General features: G+C 38.4%; 1 protein-coding gene across 1 annotated transcript in view; it reads left to right on the top strand.

The window, feature by feature from the left end:
* Window positions 1-16,719, top strand: part of LOC121669321 (ephrin type-A receptor 6-like) — a 258,545-nt gene that overhangs the window by 176,605 nt on the left and 65,221 nt on the right. Inside the window, exons 4-5 of the mRNA XM_042038090.1 lie at window positions 5,051-5,206; window positions 13,421-13,756. Coding sequence (XP_041894024.1) covers window positions 5,051-5,206; window positions 13,421-13,756 — 492 coding nt within the window. The remainder of the gene's footprint in view (window positions 1-5,050; window positions 5,207-13,420; window positions 13,757-16,719) is intronic.

Raw genomic sequence — 16,719 nt, 5'->3', positions numbered from 1 at the left:
CCTGCCTCTTGTTGTCTCGTCTGCCTTGCTCCTCTCTAAAGTCAAGGGTTTGAGTAATGCTCCTATCAGTTCTCCAAGTCTAAGAATAGAAATATTAGCAGAGATATTGGCAAGAGAAGAGATTGACTGCAGCATATGAACACAGATGCATTTAAGTGCATACCAAAGCTCCCAGAAATATAACCCATCAAATTTATTGCAAAGAAAAAAGGAAAAATAGTCTATTGTCCCCCCAAAGTTGGGTCATTCTGTCACTAAGTTTCCTAGGGGTGTCACCTGTCCCCTCCTTTCTATCTGTAGGAATTAAATCCAACTAGAGCTTTGCTTTCTTGATACATGATGCCTTTTATTTTTGTGGTTTGAACTAACCAGCATGTTTGATAATTTATAGTCTGTGATGGCTGGTCTTCCTCTAGTGGATTCTTCACAAGGCCTCAGGTTTCTAGCAACTCATCCTGCACAGTCTCACTATCAGTTTGAACATGACCCAAAGTGAATCCCCCTCACAGTCCATTCGTGACCTGAATAAAACAAGAATCATGTGAGAGAGATTTGAGATTATTTAACCAGATAGTACTCAAAATCAAAAGTTGTCCTCATAGCTTTATTGTCCTAATTCTGTAGTATCCTAATCTTGATTTTGTGATTGTATTCTGCCTTTTTCAATATACAACATCCAACTTTAGTTGCCTTCTTTTTTCATGTTCTTTTCTATATACATTTTTTTTTCTTTTCTAGACGCTTCTGCTAAAATATAAATTGGTTAAAGTAATATCATAGTTCTTTCTTTGTGCACAGTGGTAGAATAGAACAGGCCTTATTGGATTGCCTTTTTTATGAAGTGATCAGATAGCAGAAGTGTAAGAGGACTTTAAAATAGAAATCATTCAGAATATAACAAATATGAAAGATACCAGTCTCACAGGGCATTAGTGGGATCCAGTAAGCAAGGTTAAAAAAATATATGAGGTGGAAACGCATAACAAATTGTATGATTCAGAAAGATTAAAACACCTCTTCCACAGCTACTGATATTTGCCCTTCATTCTAAATGACAACAGTCTTCTTTGATTTAATTTGATTGATGAGTTCCCAGCAAGCTATAAAAAACCCATTTTCATGACAAATGCCTTCCCACCCACAGACCAACAGTATCAGACATGCCTAAAAGTTGTTCATAAGTTTGGACTCATCAGCTAACACTGTAGAGGTTAATTCAGATGTTGTGAAACAGGGATCTTTGACAATGATGTGCTCCCACAGAGCAGTGAAAATGCTGCTTTTGTTTTTTTTTAAAGGAACAAGGTTTATGACCGGTCAGATGACCACTGTGTTTGCATTTTCTGGGTTTTGTGTCCATACATTGCACACCCCTGAGGCTGGGGAAGAACTTAATGGCTGTAAAAACCTCAAGCAGTAAAGACTCTTCCACAAGAGAGCCCACAGCTGTGTTTTGGAGTGATGGAGCCTTGGCCTTATTTACTGGACTGGGCAATTCAAAAGATCCTTGAAAATGCTGTCCCTTCCAGCACGAGGTGACACTCTCCCAGCTCACTGCCCAAAAAATGCCAGGAGAGCAGGCCCCATGTCCCGCCAGCCTGAGCCAAGGGCAGCCTTTGGCCACATCCCCAGGGCTGGGAATGTGTCCCGCTTCCCAGATGGATCTCAGCAAGGTCTGGCTTTCTCTGCGCTTGCCATAAGAGACACCCAGACATTGTTTGTGGTTGTGGGGACACCACGGGGCCTGGCACCTCTGTGGGGACCAGCAGAGCCTGTCCCCCCACCTTGGGCCCTGCGGGGTGGACTGGGCCAGGGTGGTGGCCCACAGGTGGCCATGGATCAAACAAAGAAAACGAAATGCCATCTGTTCAACATTAAATAAGGAAAATCATATTAATTACAGAACTTCTGTAGTTTCCAAACCTCACAGTCAAATCCTGGTGAAGCTGTAACGGAGCACGTTTATAGATGTGTTATCTTTTATGAAGCCAATTAAATTATCAGTGCTTCTCTGTATGCTCTCTCATATTTCGTTGGAGAAAACTTTGAATTGCTCATTCAGATACCCAGCTAATTACTGAACCATTAAGACAATGTATTATCTTTCCCCAGACTTCACAAAAGTCAAATTTCATACAGTTCTTATAATCAGTAACTCACAAAGTTACTTCTGTAGATAATACTAGAGAAAACAAGATGTCACCCAGTGATTTGGAAGTTAGAAAAATACTCTGTGGTAACACAGATAAAAACAGACCTTATATTTTCCTGAGTAGTCATCGTTAGAAATCATTTGCAGTTATTCTGTGGAAAATGGTAAATTTAGCAATTATTTTGGTTAATTTGCCACTGAAGCACAATAATTGTTATCAGAGTCTAAGCTTAGATATGCGCAGCAGCTGAAGTGCTGTATTTCAGATTCATGGTGCATATTCCTTGACTTTGACAGAGTAGCAGTTTATTTCACCAGGAATGCTGGCAGTCAGCTCTGTTACCCAGAGAGATGAGTTTCAAGCTTGTGATCATTTTAGGGCTTTCAGCTTATGTCACTTTATCTTGTTGATGAAGGGCTGTTTTTTATTTGCAAGTATCAATAATCATGACTGTGGGATTCTGCATTTGGATGGGGAATGGGTTGTCAATGGCTTTGTAAACCTCTCCATGGAGAAACTTCCCTGATATCCCTGTAGCTTCTCTGCCACAGAATTTGATACATACTTGACTTATAGGATAGATGTACTTGAGTTGACTTCAAAAGAAGTAAAATTATCTACCTTAATCCATTGTTTTTCCCCCCACCTTTTCCATGAGTATAAATGTGCTTTCTTTTAAGAGAGTTACCTTGTCAAGAACATAATTGCTTTAAATACAATAGAGAATACCATTTCAGAATAAAACATTTGCTTTTTTCTTTTAATTGGAAATTCATCTTCTCCTTGAGTTTTATTTTGAAATAGTGAACTGCTTGAAGTTTAGAAAAAATATTGCTCTTGAAAGAGAATGCTGAGTTTCTTTTGATCCAAAGTGGTTTGTTGTTTGGGGGACAGAAGAGAAGAAGGAATGATTTCAGAACTGACAGACATGAATTTTAGAATTAATAAGGATTTTAAAGAGCTCACATTTTGCTTTGAATGAAGCTGTAACCTGGAATTGTCAGCTCTGTAGTCACGAACATCATGTATGAAATAAAGCAAGGATCTAATATTTACCGGGGCACAATTTGGGCATGAGATAAGAAAGGAGCAGCCAAGCATAACACGCTTCCCCCAGTTTTGCCTTACCCTCCTTCCTTCCTTCCAGCAAAGCTAAGAGGAGTCAGTGCCTACAGCCTGTCTCTACAGTGCTGCGTTCTTCCCTGCACCAAACCTGCTGTCTTTCCAATCAGTGGAAAATTGCCACTCACTATTATCACAATTGCATCAGACCAGTAGCCTACTTTCAAGGGGAAAATCCCTGCTGTTCCCACCTCTTTTGTCTCTAACACCAGAAATCCTTTTTTTTTTTCCCAGTCAGTGACAGCAGGGCAGGATACCTCCCTAATGTCTATTCAGCAAAGTCAGATCAACACACTAGGAGGAGAACTGCTGAAATTGCTGGCTCAAAATTAAACTCTTGAAATTGCATTTGAAGAATTGGCTCTTGGGTTCTGAGAGGCAATCAAGTGTTATCTTTTTCAGTGTCATCTCACTCCTTTTCACTCAGCTACTACTGAAAGTGCTTTTACATCAAGAAAAGCGTTTGTAATCAGAAGAAAAACTGATCTGGGTATATGTTATCTATGAGTTAATACTCTTTAATAACTCAGTATGAACTGACACTGAATCCATTAAATGCATACTTTGAGGTACTTTTTAAAAACACCTCATTTTACATTTTTTTGTATCTTATTACAAGAAAGGGAAATACTACATAGTTCCTCGAGCAATGTAAAGGAAATGGTCTTGAATATGTCAAACTGAGAAAAACCCAGGTGGAACCTCAAAATTACATTTATAGCACTGGTTTCCATTGCACCACTGGAGGAGTCAGGAGGAAGAGGAGTCTGCAAAATCTGTGCATGTCTGAGTTGCTCTTTCATTTTTAATGTTTTCATATGGGGAAGCCAGAAGACGGTAACTGCAACACATGCTGGCATGTGCAAACGTGGTAGCTGGCAGGAAAAGAAAGAAATCTCTGTTTAAATGTGTGTGATGAGGTCTGAGGATGATTTTAAAATAATATCTTAGAATGCATGCCTGGCAGATCTGGGATAAGATTTATTTTAATGACTTGTTTCTGCTTTAAAGGCCAGCAAAAAAAGGCTTGTGAGCTTGTGCTGTGGTTAAGAACAGCAGGGACCCCAGCTCCTAGTAACTGGGGAAGTGATGAGCTCTGAGCATCCCAACATTCCCTGTCCCAAGGCTGGCTGCTATCCAGGTTGTTTCCTAACACAATCAGGAGTAGCCTCAGGGTTGTGCAGGTTGTGATGGAGGGTGTCAGCATCTTCTTCCTTCATCTCTTAGTTCATCCCTTCCTCATCCCCAGCCTCTCGTGCCAACAGGGACCAGCTGTGGCCCTGCTGTCAGAGGTTTCTTGGGGCACTGCAGGCAAGTCAGACCCAGCCATAAATATTTAGGGATGTCATCCCCGTCTCATCAAGACATTGTGGGGGTAAATATATTAAGTAATGCAACTTATCCATTACTTCAATAAGGAAGCCATATAAACAGCTCTGGCAGATAAGAAATTATCTCATTCTTGTTGGTTAACACATGTACATAAAAGATAACGTTTAGTGGTAGTAGTGAAGTTCTTTATAGACAATTTCAAACAGCACTGAGGACTGACTATAAATTGGGAAGTTCTCTCTCATAACAATTCCCCATTATATACCAAGAACAGCTTTTCAGATTTTTTTAAGTTCATATACCAAAATAAAAACTGTCAAGAATTTTATCATCAAAACACCTAGATTGGAAATAAAATAGGCACCCTTGTAACTGCTTGGAACAGATTTTGCTTATGACCAAAATTTTCTTCTGTTAATGAAACTTACCTTCTTATTTTGCAGCTTGCAGGCCTGGATTCTATAAAGCATTTGCTGGAAATGTGAAGTGCTCCAAGTGCCCTCCACACAGTTTGACTCACATAGAAGCAACTTCTGTCTGTCAGTGTGAGAAGGGTTATTTCAGAGCTGAGAAGGACCCACCAACTATGGCATGTACCCGTAAGTCTGATCATTACCAGTGTCTGCAATTCTGTTGCCTAATTTATTTGGTTTTGTGTTTAAAAAAAAAACCTATGATTTTGTACATTTTGTGAATAATTCCATTTAACTTAACCGAAAGAGATTTTCAAAATCAAAATTCAAACAGCGTATTTCTGTCTAGTCTAGGTAACCCTAAACATACCTATGTTTCTTAGTTTGGTGACTTTTTATCTTGTAATTCTGAGATATAGTAGGAGGAGAGTAATCACTGTCATATGGGTAACAATGTGTTTTCACTACCAATAATATATATCTTATATCCTTGAAAATATGCTAGTGCAAAAAATTTCAAAAAGCTGGAGTTATGTAAAGAAAAAAACTGATATCATATGCTCTGCTCTCTCCTCAGATTTAAATGAAAAGTAGAAAACAAATATAATCCACACACAACCAAATAAAAACTAAATGTTCAAAAAAGACAAGAAAATCATAAAGGAGAAAATATGCATCCAATCAGAAGGAGATATAATTAAAACCTCTTGCATCATCACCTTCTTTTAACAGAGTTATTCCCTCTTATGTGACAGTGATAATGAAAATTCCTTAGGTTTTTTGGATGAATTTTAGAATACATAATTTTGTGATTTTTGACTAACTTAAATTTATCCTTAAGGCAAACCTGATGTCCAGCAATATGGGGGTAGAAATTCTGAGAAGAGATTTTTATTACTTTGATCAGTGGGCTTATGTCTAGGAATATATAGCATATGCTTTCTTACCACTTAATGAAATATTTCTTATAGATTTTCATTCAGGTTTATTACTCACTGGAATTAATTTATTGATTGTAAAACAACTATATCTGTTTAATCTCAAAACTAGGAACAAACAGCAGTATTTAAAAATCTGTGGGTGAAATATTATATCTTAGTAGGCTATTAAAATCACTTATTTATGAAAGGTGATTAAAGACTTTGCAAAATCATCTAAGACACCCAGTTTTTCAGTATAACACTTTGTTAATTCTTTTGGTAGAAAATTTAATCTTAGTACTTTTTGTGCCACAGTTAAGAGAATTCTAAAAACACTAATATGTTAAATTCATGCAGTATTTTAACAGATTAAATATTAAGTAAAGTTTCTTAAAGACTTTAGGAGATAAAACCTTAAAACCAAGGTGCTGTTGCAATAACTATCAGTGCATACCCATGTTTTGGGATGTTTTATGCAGCATCACATAAAAATAAGTGAGCTGACTGTATTGAGCTACTTCCTCTGCTCATGCTGGTTTTTCCAATGACACTAGATTGGGAAAATTTGGAATATACCTGATAATTTGAAGTTGATTTACAAAGTCATAGGCACTGAGGTCATTACATAGAAGAAGACATTGTCCATCCGCTACATGAGTGTGATGGTCACTAAAAGTGGGACCCCTCAGACCCAAAGGCAGAAAATTGTCTAATCTAACCAGAGGGTTTTCAGAGGGGAAGGTGAGTCCCAACCTCTGGATACCTCAGCAGCTCAGGGTTCAGAGAATATCCCCCCTGTCCCAGCTCACTCTGGAGCAAGGCACACAGGCCTGGCATTGTGCACAAAGTATATGAGGGAATAAACAGCGTCCTTTCAGGCTTCCCACAGGAAAATAGTGATTACAAATAATTCCACTCAAATCAATGCCTCAAGCAAAGGCTCCAAGAACTTACTCCAAGAACCAGCACATCCCAAGCATTCTTGACACTTTCTTGCTTAGGAAGAAGGTTTCACTCATACATTATGCAGATGCAGCTCCGTATTACTTACAAGTCATTGATTTTTTTGTTGCTGAGAGAGAGTTCTTTGAAAAAATTACCCATACATGGAATTTTATATGGAGTCCATAATTATCTTTCAGGGCACAATTTTAAGCCCTGATACCCTGATATGTTGATAAGGTAGGGAGGAGCATGAGAGCCCTATGGCATCAGAGTGCAGTTACTTCAACACTCTGCTGCTTTCTCAACAAATCTGAGTGCAGAGAGCTGTTTTGGCTGAAAACTGTCAGGAAAAACGTGGTGCCAGACCTCCACATTCCTGCTGAGGATGTCAGCCAAAGTAACTGAGTGAGTCGAGGCAGGAAAAAAACCAACCACAACAGGGTATCAGTGCGTCATCTCACCTCAACTTGGGAGAAAGAAGAAATAAAGGAGACAGTGAAGCACATTCTTGTTTCTTGGTTTAGTGCCACCATGCATTGTCTTCCATTCAGCCTAGGCTGCAAGGTATCAGGACTTCATTGATTGTCACAGCAGATGTGTTCACCTTACACCTACAATGATGATTATTTCACTAATCGTCAGCTCTGCAAATGACACTGAAGCTCTTGACAGGCAGCCTGTGTTCTTATCTTGCACATCAGCAGTAATGAAGAGTCTTCAGGCCAAATTATTCCCTAAGTGATATCTTTAGCCCCACTGCCTTCAAATTAGTCTCTGAGTTATTAAAATTATGTTTCTGTCATAAATACAACCTCACTGCTTTTGGTGAATCTGCGCAGATGTGGCTAATTTAAATTTAATAAACAAAGATAGAGATATGAGTGGAATTTAGACTGTTCCTTCCAGACTGTCATGCTTTACTATAATAAAAGGAGTTGAAAAGTTTTAAGAAAATGAGGAAATAGACAGAAAAATAGACAGAAAATGCTGTGCAGAAATGAAATGCCATTTTTACATAACCACCTTTGGGGAAGATCTGCATTTTCGATGTTTATTTTCAAATTTGTATCTTGACATATGAGACGTGACATAAGAAATAGAAATTTTTCTTGGGATTTTTGAAATGAGAATTATTCTTAAATGAAACACAGAATGAATACTGGGTTCCCCTTACAAATGTCATGTTCAAACATTTTGACTGACTTTATTGATGCCCATTTTATTTGCTTCCCCAGATCCTGCAAGTTAATTTGCCTAAGATAGCTAGATATTGTGTTCTCTCTTTTTATGCCTGTATAGGGTTAGGCATTATGGGGTTAGACAGTATTCCTCACTCCAGAGCTCTTCCTCAGTACTGGGAAACTTGCAGATGCAACATTATGGAAAAAAAAACCCACCTTGATAAAAGATAGGCATCCACTTCTTTCAAGATGAGCTTCAAATCCACTTCAGTTAATTTTGTGAAAGTGCTGTGTGCTTTTGCAAAATTGTACAGCTCCCATCTTTACTTTATGTAGCTGCATTTCATTAAAGGAGAGTGTTCACTTTGTGGAACACCATAATAGAAATCTAATTTCAATAAGAGGAATGAAAATTACATTAGAATATATTGTTAATCTCCTTCTCCTCGGCTCTTTTCATTTGACGTGCACTGCTTATCAATCTTACTGCTACTCTTCCTCCTTATTGTATTTCTGTGCCATATGCAAGTACTCTATCACTGATCTCCCTGCATAGAGAGTGAGCAACAAAGAGCATCATATCTAATCCCCTGTCTGATTACTCTGTACATAAAGTCTAACATTTCCCACTATAAAGTAATTGGATGGATTGATCCATCTTTCAAGGTCAGGCAGGCTTATATTGGTTGTCTGAGCTGTCTGAGTCTGAATATCTCTCTTTTAATGTTATGCTTAAACAATTTGAACCTGACAAACTTGTGCTCTGTTTAGTAACCTGTGCCACAAAGTGTATCCTCTATTTTTAAGAGGCAACAGCGTATTTCAGCAGCAAAATCAGGCAACACACTTGAAGTCTTTACTGCCTCTATTGTTATTTATGTATAAACAGACATGTATATATATTTTTTTTTTTTTTTTTTTTTTTTTATACACTTGTTTGCAGTTTATCCCTATGCTCAGACTTGGGGTATTGGTTTGCAGTCACTGACTTCTAATCTTCCTGCCTGCCTCAAAGAAAAAGAGTAAGTGAAAAGGGGAAAATGTAGTGACATGAAGTGACACTATTTATCTATGCCACATATATGTTATCAAAAAGCAATTACGAACTCAAGGGGCACAGCCAGATGCTGATTCTGACTATCCTAAGGTGGTGGTTAATCTTTGCCCTTCTGTTGCAACTTCAGTAGTCAAATGACACAAAATTCCAAGAGTCCAGTAGTGTATAATGGACACTTGAAAAGCAACAGGTTTTTTTCCAGACAGTCTTCACTTTCTAGTGTGTGAAATACTGCATCGTCCTCACCAGACTTCTGCACTGCTGGGTTTGTTCCTCTTCCTTCCATACACAGGAAAATGCACTTTGCCTTCACAGAGGAAGAGAATACATAAAACAAGATGAGGTGCAAAGCACTACATGAGGCACAGACTGCCCTGTTGCTTTCAGAGCAAACCTGCTTCACCATGAGACATCCATGCCAGTTTCCTCTGCGGAAAGTGTCACAATACTTCCTCATTGTAATTTTTAAATGAAGCAAAAGACATTACTCACGCTCTGGCTGAGTTCCATCTCAGCAGAAGAGCTGCATGTTTTTGTACTGCTCATCCATCTGAACTGTATTTTATTCTTTTGCATAAAATTTGACGTCATGAATTTTGTCATGAGGAAAGGATCCCTTATTTTCACCATTATACTTGTTTTCCTTAAAAATCAATATAAGGAAAACCCCAAGAGCATACAAATGTCTGCAGAAGGATTATTGCTGCCAGGTTTTTCCAATAATCTTTGTATAATATATAAATGATAAGAAAGCAATCAGGCCACGTTCATAAAAGCCCAGTGACACATAATTTAGCTGAATCTAAGGATTACAATTAATTGTCTCTCTTTGTTCCAAGTTCTAAATCTTAGTAAATGATTCACTGCATGTCATTACAGCTTAATATTTGCATGAAATCACAGTTTAACTGGCATAATTTAACAGCAATTAAAAAGCTATTTAATCCTCATGCAAATTGGCATGAGGGGCCTTGAGCATGAAGTGTGTTTGAGGGTTTTTCCTGCATTTTCAAGAGGACAGTCGTATACTTTAAGACACCTCTAACATAATTGATAATGTTTTCCTTTTCATTGAAATGTGAATGCACAGTAATACATGTTTTCTCTTACAATTGAGGATTAAGTCCCAAATCATGACTATAAGAACCTTCACTCTCTAGTACAAGTGAAAAATATGTATTTTTAAAAGAGTATTTTATTTACTGTATTGGTTCTTCTGTAGATGCCATTTAATATAGCACAAGGAAAATCTGATCGAAAATTAAAATCCACAAAGCCAGACAAAACTCTCCTACTGCCCAGATTCATAAAAATCCTGTTTTGGCCTGCCAAAATTGATGAAACAGTACAAAAAAAGCGTGAGCTGTGGTGACACATTGTCATAATATCTATAGTTTATGTAAGATTAAATTTAAGACAGTTTTAAAACATTGACTCCAATCTTTCAAGCAATTACACAGATGCTTAGTTTTAAGTGCATGACTATTACCAATTATTTCAAGAGGATTATTGATCCACTTAAAGTTATGCACATATGGATGTGCGATTACGGCTCATCCTCCATATTCCTAAAACTCCTCCATGGTTTTAACAGTGGGAATTTGTTAAGACCCAGTCATTATTTCATTTTCACAGCATGGCTTTAGAGGAAACATAATTATTCCTGTCCTCTGAACATAAATAATAAGAACTGAAGCTGAAGTAGTGTGTGCTGGTTTTAGCTTATTCTGACCTCAGGACTGTTTTCCAGAGTAGCTAGAACCATCATCCTCACAGTGATTTTGTGGGAAGTTAGGTGATCTATTAACTGTGAACTCTGGATAGATACATATATTAATAAATGCTCATCCATTCAAAAGATTTTACACTTATCCACTAAAATTGCAAAGCAGTGTAACGCTTCCATATATTTTAATTATCAAGTGCTTGAAATTCAGCAGATAACTCATCATTTACTTAAGGGCAAAATTAATTATAATGAAAACATAATCTCAGTTATTAAAAGTTACAACTAAAGACCAGAAATGAAAAAGCAACTGAACTACAGCTCACAGAAAAGCTTAATATTTATTAGTTCACATTATCACTCCCACACCATACCAACTTTTTTATTTGCAAGCATTCCAGCTTTTATACCCACACTTAGGCCACATAGGTAAATAAAGGGCGTCACTTAAAAATTATGAATGTTACACTCTGTGTAAAAGTTAGTTGGTGTCGTTTGTAAATGTTCCTTGTAGCCTTTCAGTCTGCTTAAGAAACTCTGAAGTAAGGAAAGGCTCACTCAAAGTTCGACAAGTGTCTCAATCAAAAGTTTGTTCTTAAGTCCTATTGGCAGGTTGTATAAATCATCAAAAACTGCAAAGCAAGTTGAAAGTTTTCCAAGTTCTGCTAACCATTGGTGAAGCCCTGTGATTTTATTGAGAGCTGAGAATATAATGCTTATTCAACTCACTCAGCCCAAAAAACCCAGAGGTCAGCAGTTGAGTTTACCACAGTCATCTCACATATATCAACATCTGGCGTATGAGGCCTCTCATTTTTCCAAGTCTGTGTTTCTTATCATAATTTTTATTTTGGGATTATGTCCAAATTGGTTTTGAGAACCATACATCTGTAAGCGTTTGGTTGAAACATGTTAAGTGGAAGAAGAATAATGTAACAAGAAATTGAGATAAGATTATTCAGATATCCTGTAACAATTTCTACCTTTCTTTCACCCCTTCATTAATTCCTATCTAAAAAATAATTAGGTGGTAAAGTTCTTCCATTAAAGGGTGGAATGTGATATGGAATCATAGAATTATAGAACCATCAATGCTGGAAACACCTCCAAGATCACACACTCCAACCTTTGACCAATCACCACCTTGTAAACCAGACCACAGCAATAAGTGCCCCATCCCATTGTTTCTTGAACACCTCCAGGGAATTTGATTTCACCACCCCTGAGGACAGTAAATTCCAATGCCTGGCCACCCTTTCTGTGAAGAAATTCTTGATATCCAACTTGAACCTCCTCTGCCACAGCTTGAGGCCGTTTCCCCTTGGTCCATCCCTTGTTCCCTGGGAGAAGAGCCTGACCCCCACCTGGCTGCACCCTCCTTTCAGGGAGTTGTGAAGAGTGATAAGGTCCCCCCGAGCCTCCTTCTCTCCAGGCTAAGCACCCACAGCTCCCTCAGCCACTCCTCATCAGACTTGTGCTCCAGACTCTTCCTCAGCTTTGTTGCCCTTCTCTGGGCACACTCCAGCCCCTCAATGCCTTTCTTTAAGTGAGGGGCCCAGAACTGGGCATAGGACTCAAGGTGCCTCACCAGTGCTCAGTACAGGGAGACGATCACTAGATCACTCTATATATTTATATGTATATGTCAAGCCTCAGGTGATCTTCATGTGATCCTACACAGTAAGTCAGCAAACAGCTTAAAACTTGTTGGGCTTTCCTTGACTGTTGTGCGATGAGTGGGAAATTGGAAAGGGGTCACTTGTGGTTCATCTGGCAGTGCACAGACAGCTCTACCACCTGCTTGTTGGGTGAGAGCTTCCCCACACTCTGCCTGCTGCAACTGTCTTTGCATTCCTCCTCACAGCCTTGAAGAAGGACTTTTTCTCCTGCTTCGTTGTCATCCTTTTAGACCTTTAAGTTGCAAAGGTGATGTCTTCACTGTTATCCTGATGCTGATGAGATGCCAGGGGGGAAAGAAGGAAAACTTGTAAACTGTCTCTTGTGCCTAATAGTCTTGGCCTGTTGCCACCTAACCCTGTTAATGAACAGCAGCAAAGAAATCCCTGGCGATAAGCAGTGAAGGAGAGAAAGAAATATCTGGCACTGCAGAACTAATACAAAAAATGTTAGCTCTTGTTGTTATTCCAAAGCTGTTATTTATTTATTAATTAATTTGTCTCTTATAGAACGTCAAAGATTTTAAGTCTCAGGAAAGCCTACATTACTAGACATAAAATAAGGATATAAACTTTGTGGTTTGAGCTCTGCTCCAGTATCCCACAGCACCAAGAGCCATTTATTGAAAATTTGTGTTATCAGGTCATTTTTGTGTTGCCTTAAATTCTTTCCGAATTAATTCTAAGTTATTTAGGTTATTCAGCTTCTTATGATGTCGCCAATGTTCCTGCATTTTTTCAAGGATTGTATTTAGACAACTTTTAATTTTTACATTGAGTCTGTTATTGAAACATAACTCTTGTGTCTTCTAGTTGCAAATAATTGCCTTAAGGCAATTTTTTTCTCCAGAGTACATACCAGTGGCTTAACAGGCTTTCCCCTCCTTCTCTGCAGGGCCACCTTCTGCCCCGAGGAATGTGGTTTTTAACATCAATGAAACAGCTCTGATGCTGGAGTGGAGCCCCCCGAGTGACACTGGAGGAAGAAAGGACCTCACCTACAGCGTCATCTGTAAGAAGTGCGGGTCGGACGCCAGCCAGTGCGAGATCTGTGGGGGAGGCATCCGCTTCATCCCCAGGCACACGGGGCTCATCAACTCCTCTGTGACGGTGCTCGACTTCGTGTCGCACGTCAACTACACCTTTGAGATAGAGGCCACCAACGGGGTGTCAGAGCTGAGCTTCTCCCCCAAGCAGTTCACAGCTATCACAGTCACCACAGACCAGGACGGTAAGTGCCAGCACTGCGTGTCTGTCTCTGTGTCTCCCTGTCATCTGTGCACTCACTCTGGGGATCCTTTGTTTCCTGGAAGTCTGGGTCAGCCAGTTAGGGTGTTTTGCAGATTGCTAAATGTTTTTAAGTGCTTTCCAGAGGACTTTCATCTTCTGCTGATGAGGGCATTAAATGCTTTTGGCAGTTGGCCCTTGACCCCATTACACAGGGCACACACCCATACCTTTCTGTTTAAAATTAAGTGCAAGGTTTTGCCATCTGAGACCAGCTGTGTCAGTGGTTCATCAGGACTGGAGTCTGCCTGGTGCTTTTGCAATTTCAGTTTTGCAAGAGTAGAACACCACAGGTTATCCATTACACAATTCAAAGGCAGAGTGAAAGTGAACTCACTTTCTTTAGTATCTGTGTTTCATAGCATTAATACAATACTGCCTCACTGTAAGATACTTCAGCATCTGTATGAGCCCTTTCCTCAGGTGAGCTATCCTAATAGATTCTTTTTTATTCCTGTAATTGTAAACTTTGCACTATTGTTTTGAGTTTTTTCTTGCCCCCATTTCAGTTTGAATTCATGTCCAAGGTGAATCTTTGTGAGAAATGTGGGAAACTAAAAGAGCTCTCTATTTTTTGTTTATTTCTGCAACTTTTTCTTCTTTAGAAATACTTACTGTGCCAGGAAACAGCATCATAGGTTACCAGCGATGCAATCCATATAGCACTGCTCTCTTCTGGCTTGTGTAACTGTAGAAAAGAAGGTTATTTCAAAATCATCCCTTGCTGACATTTGTTCTAGAAATGTTTTTCACCTGCTGTGCAGTGACATTGCAACTGCAGCTGAAGTGTTTAATGCAGAACAGGAACTGAGCTGGAAGAACTACTGTTTTGAGTAGAACACATTTGATAATCTGTTTCTGCTTAGTAAAAGTGCTAATGTTCAGGAGGATCCTGTTATGTTCCACTTGTAGGGAGGCCCTGGGTTCTTTCACTGAACAGCCTAGCAAAAATCTGCTTACCTGTGTATCTGGGACAAGTAGTTTTGTTGATGAGTAAGTAATGACTTGTTTGCCTTTGGGCATACAAAAATTAACAGCTTGCTGTGATGGTGATGATGATGATAATGACAGAGATGGTAATACTAATAATATTCATGAAAATGGATTGGGAGAAGCACAAAACCCACTCACTCACTGTCCATGATGGTAACAGAAGAGCTAATTATATAAGATGCCTAATGATATATAGGCCTTGCACTGAGAACTGCCTGAAGCACTGAGGCAATGTATCATGTTGGAAACCTGCATCTCCCTTTTCCTTTCTCACTAAAGGGGAAAAGTGAGGTGCCAGAAAGTTGCCTTATGTAAACTTCCTTTTAGATGTGTTGCTCCATGGTATTAAATGCAAGCTCGCCCAGGTGGGGATCACCTGAAATACAGTTCATTTTTGAAGTGGATAACAGCTGTGTGAACACAGCTTGTGATGTGTATTTAAGTGGTAGGCTTATAAAAAATAATGTCTTTTGTTGTTGTCTGTCCCTGGTTTAAGGATATAGATTTTCACTGCAGTTTACTCAAAACAGGGAAAAGACCAATGTTTTGATAATTTTTGACACACTGACAGTAAACTCTAGACTGTTTGCATTCCCTTTAATAATTCTTACATTACTAAAAATGCTAGTGGAAGTGCTTCAGAGAATTTAAGACCAGATTTTCAGAATATCTGTCAGTTTATCTAGATATAAAGAGACAGCTTTGCAGGAGAAAGCACTGTAATAAATGAAATGAAGTCATCTATAAAATGTAGTTATAAAGATAAAACCATTTCTGTAGGCTTACAGACTGTGTAGTTGTATAAAATGGTAAGCATGGTGACTATATATTTAAAAGGACAAGAAAAAAAAAATACACTGTTGTATGAAGCGTGGAAGAAAATTCATGGAGTTTTTTGTTGATAGAAAGTATTGAGAGAGCAATAAACATTTTTTGTGAGTTACTTTTAGTCATAAATAAGAACGGATATGGAAAAAGCTAGGGTATCCAACCTCAGAAAAGTAAGCTGTAGAATTAAAACTTTGGAACAGTGCAGAGATTTTATTATAAACTCACTGTTGCAGTCTTTCTTTATAATCTTAATTCTGATGAAATGGACAGTAGTTATTGCATGATGCTGCAGGTTTGTGCGCATATTCATAGAAAACAAAGATCCAAGATTAAACATATGACATGCCAACAAATCAAAAGTATATAATTTTTTTCAATGACTGCTTTACCAGAAGTCCAAACATACTGGTTTAAATGAAATTTTTTGCATTTGATGTGTGTGTAATGTGAAAGATATAGATGTATAATAAATTATACTTGCACAACATATTTATCCCATGTTCATACTACCTTTTTATATGCAGTCTTTTCCTACACACTGTTTTAATGGTTTTGGTATGTATATTGCATGAAGTGCAAGGCCTCTTTATAAAGATATAGATTGTTATATTCAGTTGTCTTATCTTTGTTAGGAATATAGACCAAAACCTTCAGCTGTTGCAAATCCAGACCATTCTCTTAGCTACAATAATTTAAAGCAGCTGGCATTTTATTTTCTTTGAGCATATTGGATTTACTTCCCTCTAGTGGACTTTCCTTTTGGATGGTTTGTGTGAAATCAAGAGATTCATCATTAAACATGAAAAATTATTAGCTTGTTCTTCAGGGGGTTTTCTCTCTTTTTGGAGAAGAATGTTGCTGTCGGCATTTTGCTGAATAAAGTAATCCGGTGAAGAGTTCTGTGGGCATCCACGGCAACTGAAGAATTGTATTCTGCCACATTAGTGAAGTGGGTAGTCTGAGAGCACCAAAGAGGGGGAATATTTACTGACAGGAGAAGTGAACTAATTCAAAAGTGATTAAAACTCATCTTTATGCACAGAGCCCTACCACAACTAATATTAAAATCTTAACTGCCTCCTC

This window comes from Corvus kubaryi, unplaced genomic scaffold, assembly GCF_017639235.1.
Source record: "Corvus kubaryi isolate FWS band 111438036 unplaced genomic scaffold, C.kubaryi_AGA036_p1.0 37391, whole genome shotgun sequence".
Lineage (NCBI taxonomy): Eukaryota > Metazoa > Chordata > Aves > Passeriformes > Corvidae > Corvus > Corvus kubaryi.
Note: the sequence above shows the minus strand (reverse complement) of the source record. Positions and strands in the feature narration are given on the sequence as shown.